The 17964-nt window shown below is 41.2% G+C and overlaps 1 protein-coding gene across 8 annotated transcripts in view; it reads left to right on the plus strand.

The window, feature by feature from the left end:
* FUT8 (fucosyltransferase 8) overlaps window positions 1-17964 on the plus strand; it is a 296746-nt gene that overhangs the window by 262279 nt on the left and 16503 nt on the right. For all 8 annotated transcript variants that reach the window (XM_002719524.5, XM_017349465.3, XM_051826373.2 and 5 more), the window contains 2 exons: window positions 6485-6731; window positions 8164-8340. In XM_002719524.5, coding sequence (XP_002719570.1) covers window positions 6485-6731; window positions 8164-8340 — 424 coding nt within the window. The remainder of the gene's footprint in view (window positions 1-6484; window positions 6732-8163; window positions 8341-17964) is intronic.

Here is a 17964-nt window from a genome sequence, read left to right on the forward strand (position 1 = left end):
TGTTTCGATCATGATAGTTTAAATGTATTTTGAAATCAAAATAATGCCTCTTTGGGATTTTTGCTCAAGATTGTTTTGGTTATTTGGGGTGTTTCCTAATTCTCTAAGAATTTTAGGAGTTTTTTTTTTCTAAGACACTGAAATTTTGATAGGAATTGCATGACTATAGATTGTCTTGGGTAAAGTAAACATTTTAGAAATATTAATTCTTCCAGTCTGTACATGGGATATATTTCCATGAATTTGTGTCTTCTTTGGTTTCTTTCAGCAATATTTTATAGTTTTCAGTATATTGATTTTTCACTTCATTGGTTAAGTTTACTTCTAAGTTTTTGCTATTTTTTGTATGCTATTATAAATGGAATTTTACCTTAAAATTTTTTGGATAGTTCATTGTTAGTATATATAAATGCTTCTGATTTTTGTTTGTTGATTTTGTAACCTGTAGCTGTACTGAGTTTGTTTATCATTTCTGGCAGTGAAATAAGTCAGCCACAGAAAAATGAACACTCGTGTTGTGTGATCTCACATATATGTGGAATCTTAAAAAGTTGATCTTGTAGAAACAATAGAAAGGTGATAATGAGAGGTAAGGGCAAGGGAGGAGGAATGGGGAAAAGATGATGTTGATCAAGGGTAGAAAATTTTAATTAGACTGGAAGAATAAGTTTTGATAATCTGTTACACTTCATATGTCCTAAGTTGTTAATAATGTACAATCATTCCTTGATATCCAAGGGGGATTGGTTTTAGGACCTCTATGAATAGCAAAATCTCAATCCAAGGATACTCAAATCCCTTACAAAAAAGGTCATAGTGTTTACATATAACCTATGCACATCCTCCTCTATAGTTTAAATCTTCCCTGGACTATTTACATTAACTAATATAATATAAATGCTATATAAACAGATCTCATTCTATGTGTGTTAGAGAATAATGACAATAAGCAAATCTTTGTACATGTTTAGTATAGTTGCAGGTTTTCTTCAAAGATTTTTTTATTCCTAGTTGGTTAAACCTACACATATGGTTCAAGTATATTGTATATTTCAAACTGCTAAAATGATAGATTTTTAATATTCTCTCCCACTACCAAAAAAAAAAAAATGATGATTTGGAAGGCCAGCATTGTGATGCAATGGGCTAAGCCACTGCCTGAAACACCAGCATTCCATATGAGCTCCAATTCGAGTCCCAACTGCTCCACTTCCAATCCATCTCCCTGGTACAGATGCACACACCTGAGAAAGCTGCAGAAGGTAGCCCCAGTGCTTGCGCCCCCGTTTCCCTCATGGGAGACCTGGATGGAGTTTCAGGCTCCTGGCTCATCCTGACCCCGCGCTGGCCATTGCAGCCATCTGGGGACTGAACCAGCAGATTCCCTCTCCCTTTCCCTCTCTCCTCCCTCTTCCCGTCTCCTATTCTTTCCTCTCCCTGCTTCCCCTGTAACTCTTTCTTTCAAAACTTAGAAACATTACAGATTACTAGAGATGGTTTTGAGTGTCATGAGATCATATTAGGTAGTGATTGATAAAACATTAAAATAAACATTAAATCACATACTGACAAAAAATTACTCTTGGCCGGCGCCGCGGCTCACTAGGCTAATCCTCCGCCTTGCGGCGCCGGCACACAGGTTCTAGTCCCAGTCGGGGCACCAGATTCTGTCCTGGTTGCCCCTCTTCTAGGCCAACTCTCTGCTGTGGCCAGGGAGTGCAGTGGAGGATGGCCCAAGTGCTTGGGCCCTGCACCCTCATGGGAAACCAGGATAAGTACCTGGCTCCTGCCATCGGATCAGCATGGTGTGCCGGCCGCAGCGTGCCAGCCACGGCGGCCATTCGAAGGTGAACCAACAGCAAAGGAAGACCTTTCTCTCTGTCTCTCTCCCTCTCTCACTGTCCACTCTGCCTGTCAAAAAAAAAAATTACTCCTTTTTTCAGTCTTTCCGATTATATAAGAGAAAGTCTGATTTTTGGCATCAAAATGTCTCTAATTGTTCTGACTCTGGATAATTCTGAGGTACAGTGGTGGGCAGGTACCCTAAATCCCATACTCCTCAAGAGTTTCTACAAAATTGAAATTAATTCCATCCCTTAGAAAAAGTACAGAAGTACATTTTTACTCTGTGTACTTTCCTTCCCTTCCATTGGAAACAGTAGTGCATGATTCAGCTGGTGAGCTGGGGAGGAGGGAACATACATAGGAGCAGGGCTCTCCATGGCTTCCCTCGTGGTGAGTCCCGTTCTCAGCAGGCATGCTTCTCCTCCACCATGCAGCAGGCTTTGCTTGACAGAATCTGCCTCAGACAGGCTGGGAGCTATTAGAATGCCCACAAAGCCATGAGTGCAAACTACAAAATCCCATTCTGTAATCATCCTGATTGGTGGTCAAGCTGATATTTTGACTGCAGCCTTATTACTTGCAGTTAATTGGTTTCAAACACAAACGAGATAAGGGGAAGAGCAGCAGTCACCTTGAAGACTCACTGGTAATATCCCTTTCTAATAGAAACCTAGCTAGGGCCCAGGCCTGCTTTAGCGGTAGTATTCATGGGGAATTTAGTAACATCTTTTTATTATTATTATTATTTTTTATTTTTTTGGACAGGCAGAGTGGACAGCGAGAGAGAGGTCTTCCTTTGCCGTTGGTTCACCCTCCAGTGGCCGCCGCACTGATCCGATGGCAGGAGCCAGGTACTTCTCCTGGTCTCCCATGGGGTGCAGGGCCCAAGCACTTGGGCCATCCTCCACTGCACTCCCTGGCCACAGCAGAGAGCTGGCCTGGAAGAGGGGCAATCAGGACAGAATCCGGCGCCCCAACCGGGACTAGAACCCAGCATGCCAGCGCCGCAGGCGGAGGATTAGCCTATTGAGCCGCGGCGCCAGCAGTAACATCTTTTTGTTTACAGTGAATGTATATTTATGGTTAACCATCTATATTATTCATTTAACTTCTAAGACGTGAATCCATTTTGGGGCCAGTGTTGTGGTGCAGTAGGTTCAAGCCTTGACTGTTCCACTTCTGATCCACTTCCATGCTAATGTGCCTGGGAAAAAAGTGGAAGACAGCCTGAGTACTTGAGCCCCTGCCACCCATGTAAGAGACTTGGGTGGAGTTCCTGGCTCCTGACTTCAGCCTGACCCAGCTACAGCTCTTGCAGGCATTTGGGGAGTGAACCAGTGGATGGAGGTTCTCTCTTTTCTCTCTCTCTCTCTCTGTTTCTATTAAGCTCTTCCTCTCCCTTCCTCTCTCCCTATCTTTCTTTGTTACTTTGCCTGTCAAACAAATCTTTTTTTTTTTTTTAAGTGAACCATTAAAAAAAGTTAAATAGCAGGTTATCTCATTTCACCACTCTTTTGGAGACTGATTTTTCAGGATCTTTCTGAACTATCTAGTTCTTTTCAGGACTGGAGCAACTAGAGACTTCAGCACACTTTCCCTGGAATTAAAACACCCAAAAGTAATAACTACACCACTGTTGGACCTTAATCCAACCTTGATACCAGGGTCTTCTCAGAAAGATTCAGCAGCCGCTCATCCTGCCTGTTCAGAAATGTTAACAAAGGATCTTAGTAACTTGATTCTCAACCCTCCTATGAAATTTCCTTCCCTTCGACTGGAAGATCCACCTCCACAGCCCGATAGAAGTGAGATCTTCCAGAACATCTGAGATGGCTTCCCGTCAGGAGGAGAGAAATAAGGACATTGTCCTCCTTGCAGAAAGAAGGGCTGATAAAACTGAGGTGCCTCTTAACAGGCACTCTCAGCTTAAAGAACAACAAAGAGGCATTGGTCTGAAGGTAGTTCAGAGTGGATCCCCACGTGAGCCTTTCAGATGTCACCGTAATTACTGCCCATGTTCATGGACGGGATCCTTCTGAGAACTCTGGGATGTGGATTGACTGTGACATAGCCCGTTTTAGGCAAAAGCCTTATTCTTACAGTGCTCTTGCTGGTAATTTTATGCAGCAGATAGAGAATACTAGTCTATGCTAAGATAGAATTGTGGACTAATATTTTCAATAACTTATTCAGTGAGTTCTTCCTGCCTTGACATCAGTAATTTATAAGGAATCTGTAGTTGTGAGTGTATTTGAATGACATCAGCATACTTTTGATTTGACCCAAAGAAGCAAAAGTTTCAGATACTCCCATGTATTTTAGAAGGCTGACATCAGTGAGGTGAAACCAAGCACTGAGAACTGAAACAAAGAAAACATTGAATATTTTTGCTGGATCCTGATAATTAGGACAAGTAATTAGGTTTTCTGGTTTTCAGATATTTGAATTGCAATAAAAGGGAATTTTGATGTGCTAAAAAAATCAAGTAGTTGAGGTAATACATGATATGATTAAAAAACATAAAAGTAGCACACAAATGATAAAATTTAGAAAACACTGAAGAAAATTATTTCTAGCATCTCTTCCAGTGTGCATTTTTTGAATATATATTCCAGTAGAATTAAATATATTAGAAAAGAAGTGGCCTTATAAAATAGCATGTACTGTTATTTTCTTTCATCTTGAAATATATCATTAACAAAGATGAACTTTTTATTTTATGCCAGTTTTTTTATTTGTGTTAATATCTTTTTTTCTGAATTGTTTACTAGATAGCTGAATATTGATATCTTTTTGATAGCATCCTTATTGGTGAACATGTTGTTTATCTTTTTTTCACTGAAAGCAGCCTAATTTGGATGAGATTTTTGAATTGGAAGTCTTGAGTAGTTGTTACTCGAAGGGCAAGAACCATGTCATCACTGCATACTCTTGCCGAATACAGTATTTGATACAAAGTAGTGTTCAATAAATATGAATGAATGAATGAATGAATGAAAAATAAACAAAAATAAACTGTTCTGTGTCGTGAAAGTATGGATATGATTTTCATTTTTTGAAAGCTCTCAGTAGGGCTAGCTGTAAGGAATTGGAGGCTTTGGCACGATAAGAGGGGTTACTGCTCTTTTATGTAAGTAAAATGTGGAGCTGTTAACACTGGGCACTTAGAATAACCTTGTTAAAAAGAAATTACAGAAGGAAAGCATTCCTACTAATTTTGCTTTTGCTTATGGAAAGCAAAATTATGAACATATATGAGCAACTACACTCTTGCTTTCTTTCTCTTTGGTTTTTAATAGGAAAAGAACTGCCCTTATGTCTTTTTCTTTTATTATTCTCTTCTATCTCATTTGTATGTTATTCTCTAATTATCTCCACATCAGGGAAGGCACCCCTGTTTTCCTTCCTCTACTGCCTTCCCAGATGTATCAGCAGCGAGACTAATCAGAAGTGGAGCAGCCAGGGCTCGAACCGGTGCCCATATGGGACGCTGGTACTGCTGGCAGAGGCTTTACCTACTATGCCACAGCACTGGCCCCTCTCTGCTGCCTCTAGGAGTGCTGCCTGTCATATTTTGGTTTGCATTGTATCATAAACTTGATAAAACAGCAGTAACATTAATGACGTATAGAAGCTGAATTCAGGGGCAGGTGCTCTGTTATGTCTGGTAAAGCTGCTGCTTGCACTGCTGGCCAGCACCCCTTATAGGCACTGGTTCAAGATCTGGTGCTCTGCTTCCAGTTCAGCTCCCTGCTGGTGTGCCTGGGAAAGCAGCAGAGGATGGCCTAAGTGCTTGTGCTGCTGTACCCGCGTGGGAGATCTAGAAGTAGCTACTGGCTCCTGGTTCCTGTCTTTGGCCTGGCCCAGCCCTGGCCATTGCTGCCATCTGGGGAGTGAACCAGCTGATAGAAGATCTCTGTCTGTCCCTCTCTCTGTAATGCTGCCTTTCAAATAAATAAATATTTAAAAAAAAAATTGAATTCTGATGTAGTCTTCATCAGCTTTCTGTATCTAATTAGTGTCTTATCTTGGAACTTTAAAGTAATAGCCAGGTAAACAAGCAACATGGATTCTATTTTTATCATAATTGAAAATACAGATCAATTTTGGCAAAAAAAAAAATACTAGAATTACATTAATTTTTTTCTTCAAAAAAATAGAGATTCTTAGCATATAATTACAGTCTTTAGGTATCCCCAGAGTCACTGGCCTCTGTTATGAAAGTAATACAGTAGCCATGTATGATGACAGGCTGGAAATTCTGAGGAAAATAACAATAACAAAAACGAGAACTTTACTAGTGGACAATGTCTACTGGCAAAATGGCTATTCCCTGGTTAGACACTTTGGGAGCTGAATACTGCCCTTACTTGGGGCATGAAATGTTAATCATAAGCATGTTATGATAGAGATTTTTAGAAAAGACTGTAGACTTGAGAGATCAGCATGCACGTGAAATTTAACTCTGTCACTTTTGGTCTCATACCTTGGGCGAGTTACTTAACTTTCTCTTTCTCTGAAAGTGAAAATCACAGTTTTTAGAGTTCCTATGCAGGTGAAAATTCCCAGAGGAGTTCTTATTGAGTGGTAGATGTATGGGAATTCTGTGTGGTGATGGTATGTTTTGATGTTCTGTCAGGTGAAATAAAAGACAAAAATGTTCAAGTGGTTGAGCTCCCCATTGTAGACAGTCTTCATCCTCGGCCTCCGTATTTACCCTTGGCTGTCCCGGAAGACCTGGCAGATCGACTCCTGCGGGTCCATGGTGACCCTGCAGTGTGGTGGGTGTCTCAATTCGTCAAATACTTGATCCGCCCACAGCCTTGGTTGGAAAAGGAAATAGAAGAAGCTACTAAGAAGCTTGGTTTCAAGCATCCAGTTATTGGGTAAGAATCTGATTTTTTACCTCAATCAGTGATATATTGTGACTTTTACAAGATATGATGTAAATATCATAGCCTCACCAGGGAACAGAGGTTCCAGAGTTCCACCAAAGGCACAAGGAAACTGTTCCTGATCTCTGTTGTAAACGTTAAAGCTAAAAAATGTAGAAAGTGAGACCAGAATATCAAATAGTATTTTATCTCGTGAAACTTTCCATTGAAATTCAGTTTAATCAGTCTTTCTGCCCCACTTCGTGCCTGTAGAGCACCCTGAACAATTCTGATTTCCCCAGAGAAGCAGTGATTAAGAAGGCTGTTGGAAGGAAAAGACGTGTGATCAGATGATAATATCCACATCTGTACTATACTCAGTTTGAAATGCAAGTAAGAGAATACTCATGAAGATGGCAGAGTAACGCCAGTGAAATCAATTCTCACTCCAGATTTATGGTAAAAAGCAGACATTAGGCTTGGTGAAAGGCACACTTACATGCTAGACCTAAAGGAAAATCCTTTTTTCCTTTTCTGGATATAAAATTGTTTCATAATTGGCCAGGATAGGGGAGAGCAGATTTAGTGAGAGTCTTTTAACTTATGAAACAAACTTTAACTGTTTTTATTCATGTTTCCTTTACAATTACCTTGGCAGCACTAAGATGAGAGACGAACACTCTGGAAGTCAGTGTTTCTTCAGTGCAGGACAATGGGAGGTCTGTCCTCCACGTTTTACCATGTTAGGGCTTTTCTTAAACAGGACAGATGAGTTCTGGATCAGCTTGCTTTGACAGTGAAAAGCAGAAAGGAAATCCATTATGCACACAGCCAAAGGGCTGGAAGCTGGAATGGCTTCATAAACTTAAACACCTTCCAAAAGGGGCTCGCAAGCCTTCACTGTGCTATAGAAAGAGTCCTTCCAGGTCCGTGTTGTCCTTGGACTAAGTTCCCTAAGCAGGCAGTTGAAGTGACTGGGTTTATATAGCAGAAGTAAAATGGAAAAAAAAATCTTGCCATCAAAAAGGTACAAACAGTATTTTTAATGTTTTATAATAACAACTGTGAATCCTGGTATTATTTGAGCCTCAAAAAACCTTAAAACTTACAGCTAATATCTCTCGACAATTGATTGCTGTTTTGCTCCCTAGTACAAAGTGAAACTCTGGAACCTTCCATATATTCACAATATACCAATTACTTTTCTCTATAAGAAAGCATTCTAAAACGAATACTTACTCTCTAATTCTTATATTGATTAACATGAAAATATATTAGAATATGTGAGTATTTAAAAATATTTGCTTTATTTTTTTGCAATGATGAAAAGAAAAATTCATTTATATGCCCATAGTGTCATAATAAGTAGGGGGGATAAATTGAGTACCCGGAGAACACCAAGCAGGTCAGGACATTATCAGCAGAATCTGAATTTCTCTCACAGAGTCCACGTCAGACGCACAGACAAAGTGGGAACAGAAGCAGCCTTCCATCCCATTGAGGAGTACATGGTGCATGTTGAAGAACATTTTCAGCTTCTCGCACGCAGAATGCAAGTGGACAAAAAAAGAGTATATTTGGCCACGGATGACCCTTCTTTACTGAAGGAGGCAAAAACAAAGTAAGTTAGAGTAACTAGTGATCCTACAGCAGGATTGTCTCTTTAGTTACAGAATCTTAAATTCCCTTGACTCTTGATTCTTATAATAATCATAACAATAATTATCAATTATTAGAGTTGTTAAAGTGCAAATGAACGCATATTTGTGTCTTTATTAATTTAATCAAAAACATTTTATTGGCTATACCTGGTAATGCCTTATAATAAGAAATCCAAAGTAAACTACACCACTGACTTAAACATCATCACAAGTGATCATTATTCCCATCATTAAAGGGATAACCCTGTTTCTCAGTACAAAGTCTATGTTAATCCACCAGAGCTGCCACAACAAGGTGCCATAAGGCTGGGTGACCTAAATGACAGAAGTTTTTTTCTTACCTCTCTGGACATTGGAAAGTCCAAGATCAAGGAGCTAGCAAGGTAGATTTAATTCTGAGGCTCCTTCTCGTGGCTTGTAGACAGTCACCATGTCTCTGTGTGTTCCCCTGATCTCTTCTTTATGTGTGCAAAGGGAGAATGAGCACACTCCTTGGTGTCTCCTCTTAGAAAAGCACTGATCCAGGGCCAGCGCTGTGGCATAGTGGGTAAAGCCGCTGCCTGTGGTGCCGACATCCCATATGGGCCTTAGTTCAAGTCCTGGCTGTGCTCCTTCCCATCCAGCTCCCGGCTAATGCGCCAGGGAAAGCAGCACAAGATGGCCCAAGTGCTTGAGTCCCTACCCCCACATGGGAGACTCGGGAAGAAGCTCCTGATTCCTGGATTTGGTGTAGCCAAGCTCTGGCCATTGTAGCCATTTGGGAAGTGAACCAGCAGATGGAAGACTGACCTCTATGTCTCTCCCTCTGCCTCTCTGTAACTCTGACTTTCAAGTAAATAAACAAACTGTTAAATTAACAAAAAAAAAAAAGAAAGAAAGAAAAAGAAGACAAGCACTAATCCCCTCATGAGAACCCCACCCTCATGAACTTATACCAAAGGCCCCACTTAGAAATATCACATTGGAGGTAGGGATTCCACATGTGAATTCTGGAGGGACGGAAACATTCCGTCCATAACACTAACAAGCTGTACAGAACCATGAGCAATAGAGCACCAAGTGCTTCTCTCTTTAATATTTTTTTTAAGATTTATTTATTGGCCAGCACTGTGGTGCAGCAGGTTAACGCCCTGGCCTGAAGCACCGGCATCCCGTATGGGCACTGGTTCCAGACCCAGCTGCTCCACTTGCATTCCAGCTCTCTGGTATGACCTGGGGAAGCAGTAGAAGATGGCCCAAGTCCTTGGGCCCCTGCAGCCACATGGGAGACCCAGAGGAACCTCCTGGCTCCTAGCTTCGGATCAGTGCAGCTCTGGCCGTTGCGGCCAACTGGGGCGTGAACCAACGGATGGAAGACCTCTCTTTCTTTCTCTGCCTCTCCTCTCTCTGTGTAACTCTGCCTTTCAAATAAATAAATAAATCTTTAAAGGAAAAAGATTTATTTATTTATTTGAAAGGTAGAGTTACAGAGAAGCAGAGGCAGAGATGGCTGCAAGAGCCAGAGCTGAACCAATACAAAGCCAGAAGCTTCTTCTGGATCTCCCACGCTGGTGCAGGGGCCCAAGGACTGGGGCCATCTTCTGCTGCTTTCCCCAGGCCATGGCAGAGAGCTGGATCAAACTGGAGCAGGCAGATCTTGAACTGGCACCCACATAGGATGCCAGCATTGCAGGCGGTGGCTTTACCTGCTATGCCATAGCACTGGCCCCATGCTTGTCCTTTAGATCTAACTATCTTTGCTTACAATTACAGGCAACTGGAACACATATATAGATAGAGTTTTTGTTTTATAAAAAAAAGTCTGGCCGGTGCCACGGCTCACTAGGCTAATCCTCCGCCTTGCGGCCCCAGCACACCGGGTTCTAGTCCTGGTCGGGGCGCTGCGCCGGATTCTGTCCCGGTTGCCCCTCTTCCAGGCCAACTCTCTGCTGTGGCCAGGGAGTGCAGTGGAGGATGGCCCAAGTGCTTGGGCCCTGCACCCCATGGGAGACCAGGATAACTACCTGGCTCCTGCCATCGGATTAGCGTGGTATGCCGGCCGCAGCGCGCCGGCCACGGCGGCCATTAGAGGGTGAACCAACTGCAAAGGAAGACCTTTCTCTCTGTCTCTCTCTCTCTCACTGTCCACTCTGCCTGTCAAAAAAAAAAAAAGTGTGATATTTGGAAAGAAAGGTAAGCAATCAAAACATGAATTTTCTAAGTGTAGGCATTTTATATTAGACCACTAATATTCATTGTACAGTAACCATCATTTTAGGATCTTGCTTATATTTACTTTTATTTTTTTTTAAGTTATTTAAAAAAGTTACACAGAGAAGAAGAGGGAGAGGGAGAGAGAGAGAGAGAGAGAGATGTCTTCTATCTGCTGATTCACACTTCAGATGGCCGAAACTGGGCTAATCCAAAGCCAGGAGCCAGGAGCTTCCTCCGGGTCTCCCACATGGGTGCAGAGGCCCAAGGACTTGGGGCATCCTCCACTGCTTCCCCAGGGTCTTGCCTATGTTTAGCAATATGCTAGTACTGAGGAGGTCATGACAAGCAAGATACTCCCTGCTTTCAGGAATTCCCAGTCTAGTAGGGGACAGACAATTATACTATAATGTGAGTAACGCTGATATTAGTTAACATATAGGATGTTAGGACAAACCCATAAATAAAGTGCTGATTCTAATTGGAAATTTCTTAGGATTATAAGAAATTTAGGACACAAATCACAAAAAAAAATTTTGCAGGCACTCTTCCAGGTTAATGTTCAGGCGTATTAGAGAGAAGGGAAGTAAGAATTGTTCACCATGTTCCTTCATTTTAAAACACTAGACTGAACCTGGGATTGGCTGTTATTTGCTATCAATAAATAAAGGATGTACATTGAATATATGTGAGAGTGTGGAATGAGAGAAGACGCTTGTGATCACGGCTCTGCTCAGATACCGTCTTCTCCAGAGCTCAACCCCTGAACTATTGACTGTGTTGTATCCCTCCTCTGTCACAGCAGAGCGCTTGATTCTGTTTCCTACACTAAAATGTATGGACTTTGTACATAATGCCTAGGTCTAGTATGTGCCTAGTGAAAACAGATTTATGTTTATTTCAGTCTCATCCGTTCGAAAACTTTTTTTTTAAGATTTATTTATTTGAAAGTCAGAATTATACAGAGAGAAAAGGACAGGCAGAGAGAGAGGTCTTCCATCCGCTGGTTCATTCCCCAATTGGCCACAACGGCCGGAGCTGGAGCCGCGCTGATCCGAAGCCAGGAGCCAGGTGCTTCTTCCAGGTTTCCTATGCAGGTGCAGGTATCCAGGTGTGTTTGTGTCTCTGACTCTCAATTAAATACTCAAAAATTATTTAAAAATCAACACACAAAAATCAGTAGTACAAGGAAGGCACTGTGGATCAGCAGCTGCCACTGGGGGATGCCCTCATGACTGACACACAACAGAGTGCTCCTCCACTGTGACTCGGTTTCATGCTAATGCACCTGGGAGGCAACAGATGATGGCCCAAGTATGTGGTTTCCTGCTACCCATACAGGGGTCCTGGATGGAGTTCTTGGCTCCAGGCTTTGGCTTGCTGTAGCCCCAGGTGTTGTGGGAAGCTATAGAGTAAACCAGCATCTTCCACTGCTTTCCCCGGACATAGCAGAGAGCTGCATTGGAAGCAGAGCAGCCGGGACCCAAACTGGTATCCATATGGGATGCTGGCACTACAGGCAGTGGCTTTAGCCGCTACACCACAGCACCGGCCTCACCGAGCATTTTATTAGCAGTTAATAATTTAAGCTATTTAGTTGTTTAATGAATATATTTCTTGGTCCATTTTTCTGTCACAAATAGGGGTAGGAAAAATAAGCACATTTACAATTACTATAAGGCAGATATTATTCCAAGTCATTGAATAATAATTTAAATTGCATTTGTACCTCCTACAAATTAAATCTAAATTACCTTTTTAAATTTAAGGCCCTTTCTGTCTTCCTCTGTCTCTCATACACACACATAGACACACACACATACACACACTCACACATGCACACACAGTCCGACCACGAAATTCACCAGCCAAGTTATTAAAGAGTGAGTAACGTGATGCTGATTGTCTTTCTCTGTTTCTGTGTGTAGCCCATCCTTCAGTATCATTTGTAAGGCTGGCTGAGTGGTGAAAAATTCTTTCAATTTCTGTTTGTTTTGGAAGGTCTTTATTTATAAATGAAAGCTTTGCTGGGTACAGTATTCTGGGTTGACAATTTTTTTTCCTTTAGGACTTGAACTGCATCTCTTCATTCTGTCTTTGCCTGTAGGATTTCTGATGAGAAGTCAGCTGTCAATCTAATTGGAGATCCTTAGTGGTTAAATTTACTCCTAAGTACTTTTGGGGTTTTTGGGTGCTTCTATAAGTGGGATTGTCCTTAATTTTTTTTTAAATTGATCATTGTTAGTGGGTAGAAATGCTACTTTTTTAAAAAACAAAAAGACTTATTTGAAAGACAGAGGAACAGAGAGAGGAGAGACAGAAAGACATCTTCCATCTGCTGGTTTACTCTATAGTTTCCCACAACACCTGGGGCTACACCAAGCCAAAGCCTGGAGCCCAGAACTCCATCCAGGACCCCTGTTCGGGTAGTAGGAAACCACATACTTGGGCCATCATCTGTTGCCTCCCAGGTGCATTAGCATGAAACCGAGTCACAGTGGAGGTGCGCTCTGTTGTGTGTCAGTCATGAGGGCATCCCCCAGTGGCAGCTGCTGACCCCCAGCTCCCTCCCTGTACTACTGATTTTTGTGTATTGATTTTTAAATAATTTCTGTGTGTTTAATTGAGAGTCAGAGACACATACACAAAGAGAGCTAGAGACAGAGCTCCCATCTGCTGGTTTACTCCCAAATACCTGCAGTGACCAAGGCTGGGCCAGGCTGAAGCCAGAAGCTGGGAGTTCAGTCCAAGTCTATCATGTGGGTGTCAGGGGCTCAACTCATTGGACTATCACCTGCTATCTCAGAATCTGCATTAGCTGGAAGCTGGAATCAGAAGCAGAGCCAGGAGGCAGTCCAACATAGTATACAAGTGTCCTAATTGCTAGGCCAAGTGCCTCCCTGATGTGGTGATTTTACAAATCTGCAGCTTTACCAAATTTATTAGTTCTGTAGTGGTTTTGTTTGAATCTTTAGGGTTTTCTTAAAGATCAAGTCTGTAGGAAAGACATTGTCATTTCTTCCTTTCTTATATGCATGGCTTTAGTTTTCTTCTTCCCTTATTACTGTGGCTATGTTAGGTAGGAAGTCAGTTATGAGCTTATGTGTGTGCGACATAAAGGCCTAAAGAGAAGACATCTATGTCCAGCGTATGCTGCATCTCAAAGTCATCCTGATGGTGTTTCCGGGCAGCCCAGTATTCACATCCTGCCCTGCCTGACCCCTTCCACCTGATATCTCTCTGGTGCAGCCCAGTATCTGCATTTCAAATACCCTGCTCGCTTGGGATCCCAATTCTCTAGGGGGTCCTGCCCACCCTTCCTCCTGTCTGATAATATTTGCATCCATAAAGTCCTTTGTTTCAGACCTTCAAGAGAAAACTCAGAAGTTTTTCTATTTACATCCAAAAAGCCCTTTGTTCCAAGGGGAGCAGAGGTGGGGAAGCAAGACCCATCTCCTTAACCCCCCCCATCCCCCCCATCCCCCCCATCCCCCCCCCCCCCCCCCCCCCCGCTTCAACTGGACTGCTTGCTCAGCCCTCTGCCTCTCTGTTGAGCCGCCCACCCGCCTGGCCAGGTGTAATCTTTCCACTCAATCATGTAACCTTGCCCCTCCCCCCCATCCTAGCGATGGCACTCTTTCCCAGGTCCTGTCTGGAGAGGTGCCCATCCATCCTTACAGATGTCCCTGCCCTAATAAACCTTGCTATTTTACCTCCCACTACTCTCTGTCTCATGCCTGAATTCTTTCTTGCTCGAAGACAAGAACCCTGCAATTTCTCTGGTAACAGCTAGACTTCCAGTATTATGTTGAATGGAATTGGCAAGAGTGAGCACCTTTGTCTTGTTCCTTATCTTAGAAGAAATGGTTTCAACTTTTTACCATTAAGTATGATGTTAGGTGCAGGATTATCACATGGCCTTTATTGTACTGAGGTACATTCCTTCCGTACCTGTTTTTGGAGTTTGGTCATGGATGAATGTTGAATTTTGTCAGATACCTTTCCCGAAACCACTGAAATGGTAGTATGCTTTTTGTCCTTCATTTTGTTACTGTAGTGGATCATATTTTTTGATTTATGTATGTTGAGCCATCCTTGCATCTCGGGGATAAGTACCATTTGATCGTGGTGAGTGATCTTTTTCATGTGCATTGAGTTCAGTTTGCTAATATCTTGTCGAGGATGTTGGCCTGTAGTTTTCTTATAGTGTCTAACTTTGGCACCAGGGTGATAAAATGAGTGGAATAATTCCTTCCTCTAATGTTTCTGGAAAAACTTAAGAAGCTATTATATTAATTCTTCTTAAAGTGTTTAGTAGAATTCAGCCATGTTGCTGTCAAGTCTGGGATTTTCACTGATGGGAGAATTTCTATTACTGATTCAATCTCCTTGCTCATTACTGTTCTGTTCAGATTTTCTGTTTTCTTCCTGGTTCAGTCCTGAGAGCTTTTGTGTTTGTATAAGTCTGTTTTTTCAGAGCCATCCAGTTCTTGGTGAATACTTGTTTGTAGTAGTCTTTTTTATTTCTGCGGCATCCATTGTAATATGTCCTTTCTTTTCTGTTGTTTATCTGAATCTTTTTCTTTACTGTGTAAATTTAATTAAGTTTTGTAATTTTGTTATCTTTTAAAACTTTTTTTGAATTTCAATGATCATTTCTAGACTCCATTTTGTTTCTTCTGTGATATTTATTATTTCTTTCTGCTAAGTGTAGTGGGTGTAGTTTGTTCTTTTAGTATCTTGAGCTATAACATTAGGTTGTTTATTTAAGCTTTTTCTTTTTTGATATTGATGTTTATTGCTTTAAACTCCCTCTCAGGACTGCTTTTGCTGTATCCCTACATTCTGGTATGTTGTTTCCTTTTTAATTTCTCTGAAGACATACATATATATTTTTAATTTCTTTTTTGACCTGTTTGTTCAAGAATATGTTGTTAATTTTTAAAGATTTCTCCTGCTATTTATTTCATGTTTCATGCCTTTGTGATCAGAAAAGATACTCAATTTGCTTTCAGTCTTTCCTAGTTTGTTAAGACTTGTGTCCTGACCTATGTTCTATGCTGGAGACTGTTCCACGTCCACTTGAGCAGAAAGTATTCAGTTGCTATGGAGTATAATATACTATAAATATCTGTCAGGTGCACTTGGTCTAAAGCGTAGTTCCAGTCCAGTTTTCCTCACTGATTGTCCACTGGATCATGCTGAATATTCAAACTGGGATATTGAAGATCTGTTAACATTGCTGTATGTTTCTAGGTGCTATGATGTTGAATGTACGCATGTTTATAATTGCTGTTACTTCTTGATGGATTCACCCTTTTGATCTTCTTTTTCTATTTTTCCATTTTTTGACTTAAAGTCTGTTTTGTCTGTTATATGTCTAGCGACGTCTGCTCTCGTTTGGTTTCCATTTTCCATCCTTTTCGCTTTCAGTCTGTGTATGTCCTTGGAGGTGAATTATAAACTTTTTTTTAATGTTTAAAGTAAGACTTCCATTGTTTGCTTGAGCAAGCATTCTGATATTAGAAAATTATGTTATTTCCAATTTTTAGTCTTATAAATAATGCTATGAAGTAACTTTAAAATTATCCATATTATTTCCTTAAGCAAGATTTCTAGACTTGGAAATCTTGAGATAAAAGGATATAAACATTAAGCTTTGATCCATATCACAGCATGACATCTTTATATCAAGCAACCCTTATAGCGGTTGTCAGTATCTGCTGAACTGTGGGAGTAGTGAAACTTGAGTTTTTTCTTTGTAGTCAGCAGCTTTAAATCTTCTCCCTGTGGTAGTCCAGGCAGCAGTTTCCTCCATATTCTGTTATAAATGTGGTGGTAGCATCTTATACATAATTTTCTACTCTTTGGAAATCCTTTCATCTAAGTTTTATGAGTTGTTTCAAAGATATTCTCAGGAATTCAATGTAGGTTTTCTCTTTATTCTTTTTCTTAAATGTTTTTCTACTCAATTAGCTCTGCTTTAGACCTCTCAGGATTGGTTTTGATGTATCAGCAAATCATAAAATCTCTGCCATTGTTTTATAAGATCAAAAGCATGAATTAAATCTCTAACAAATATATTACAGCCGACATAATCGTTAGATGACATTTCCACTTCAAGAGGGTGCAGGGATGATGGGTGTGGGCATCTAGCCTAGCAATTAGGACATCAGTTAAAATGCCTGCATCCTGCATCGGAGTGCCGCTGTTCAGTTCCTGGCTCCAGCTCCTGATTCCTGCTTACTGTCAAAGCAAACCCTGGAAGCAGCGATGATGCCTCACGTTGCTGGGTTCCTGCACCCACACGGGAGAGCTGGATTGAGTTCCTGGCTCCCAGCTTTGACCCCAGCATCTGCATTTGGAAAGTGAACTAGTGGATGAGCATTTTGTCTCTCTGTCCCTCTTCTCTGTCTCACTTTCTACCTGCCTCTTAAATGATTATTTTTTTTTTCATTTAAATGATGCATAATGGTTTACATAGTCAGAGAGAAACCATTTCTAGGTAGCTTATCCTTTGAAAAGGGGGTCAGGTAAACATCCGGCTTCTGTGTGAAGAGGATTAGTTAGTACTTTGCTACTTGGTAGCACAACTCAGATTTCTCCAGGTTAAGACGGACATGGGCAGGCATGTGGCCCAGCATGCTTAGCCTCCACGTGCATCCTACTCAGAATTCCTGAAATAGGTACAAGCTACTCCACATGTCCTATTCAGATTCCTGCTAATGCTCCTGAAGAATGACAGACGATGGCCCAAGTATGTGGGTTCCTGCTTCCCACATGGGAGACCCAGATGGAAGTCCTGTCTCCTGGCTGTTGGGAGTGAACCAGTAGGTGGAAAATAGCTCTGTCTCTCTTCTTTCTCTGTCACTCTGCCTTTCAAATAAGTAAATCTTAAAGAATAAAGTGATTGAATTCATCCACAATATTTTAGCACCAGCATCCCAGTGACTAATTATTAATGTGGCAATCAGTGTCTCCCTTCAATAATTCCCTACAGACAGTGTTTAAATCACAGAATCATTGCAAGTCAGAGAAATAGGAGAAAGTGTTACATTCTTAGATCGTGGAGGCTGGAAACAGATGTGCAATAGGAAGAATAAAAGCCTTAAAAATCTCCTAAGTAAAGTATTTATGTCTTTTGTTTATTCTTTATCAAAAATGGAGGAGGAGCTCTTCCCAAAATTAGATACATTAAAATGACTAGAGGCAAGAGCATTTTGCTTAAAAGTTTTTATAAAGTGGTTGCCCTGTGAAATGATAAATTAGCAATAAGTGATAGATTTGTTCTCTGTTTTGTTGAATTCCTACAATATGCTAGACTCAGTTCAGAGCACTAGAAATACAAAGACAAATGCAAGATAATTTGTGGCTACTTATCTCAGGGAGTATCC

The sequence above is a fragment of the Oryctolagus cuniculus genome, chromosome 20 (assembly GCF_964237555.1).
Source record: "Oryctolagus cuniculus chromosome 20, mOryCun1.1, whole genome shotgun sequence".
Lineage (NCBI taxonomy): Eukaryota > Metazoa > Chordata > Mammalia > Lagomorpha > Leporidae > Oryctolagus > Oryctolagus cuniculus.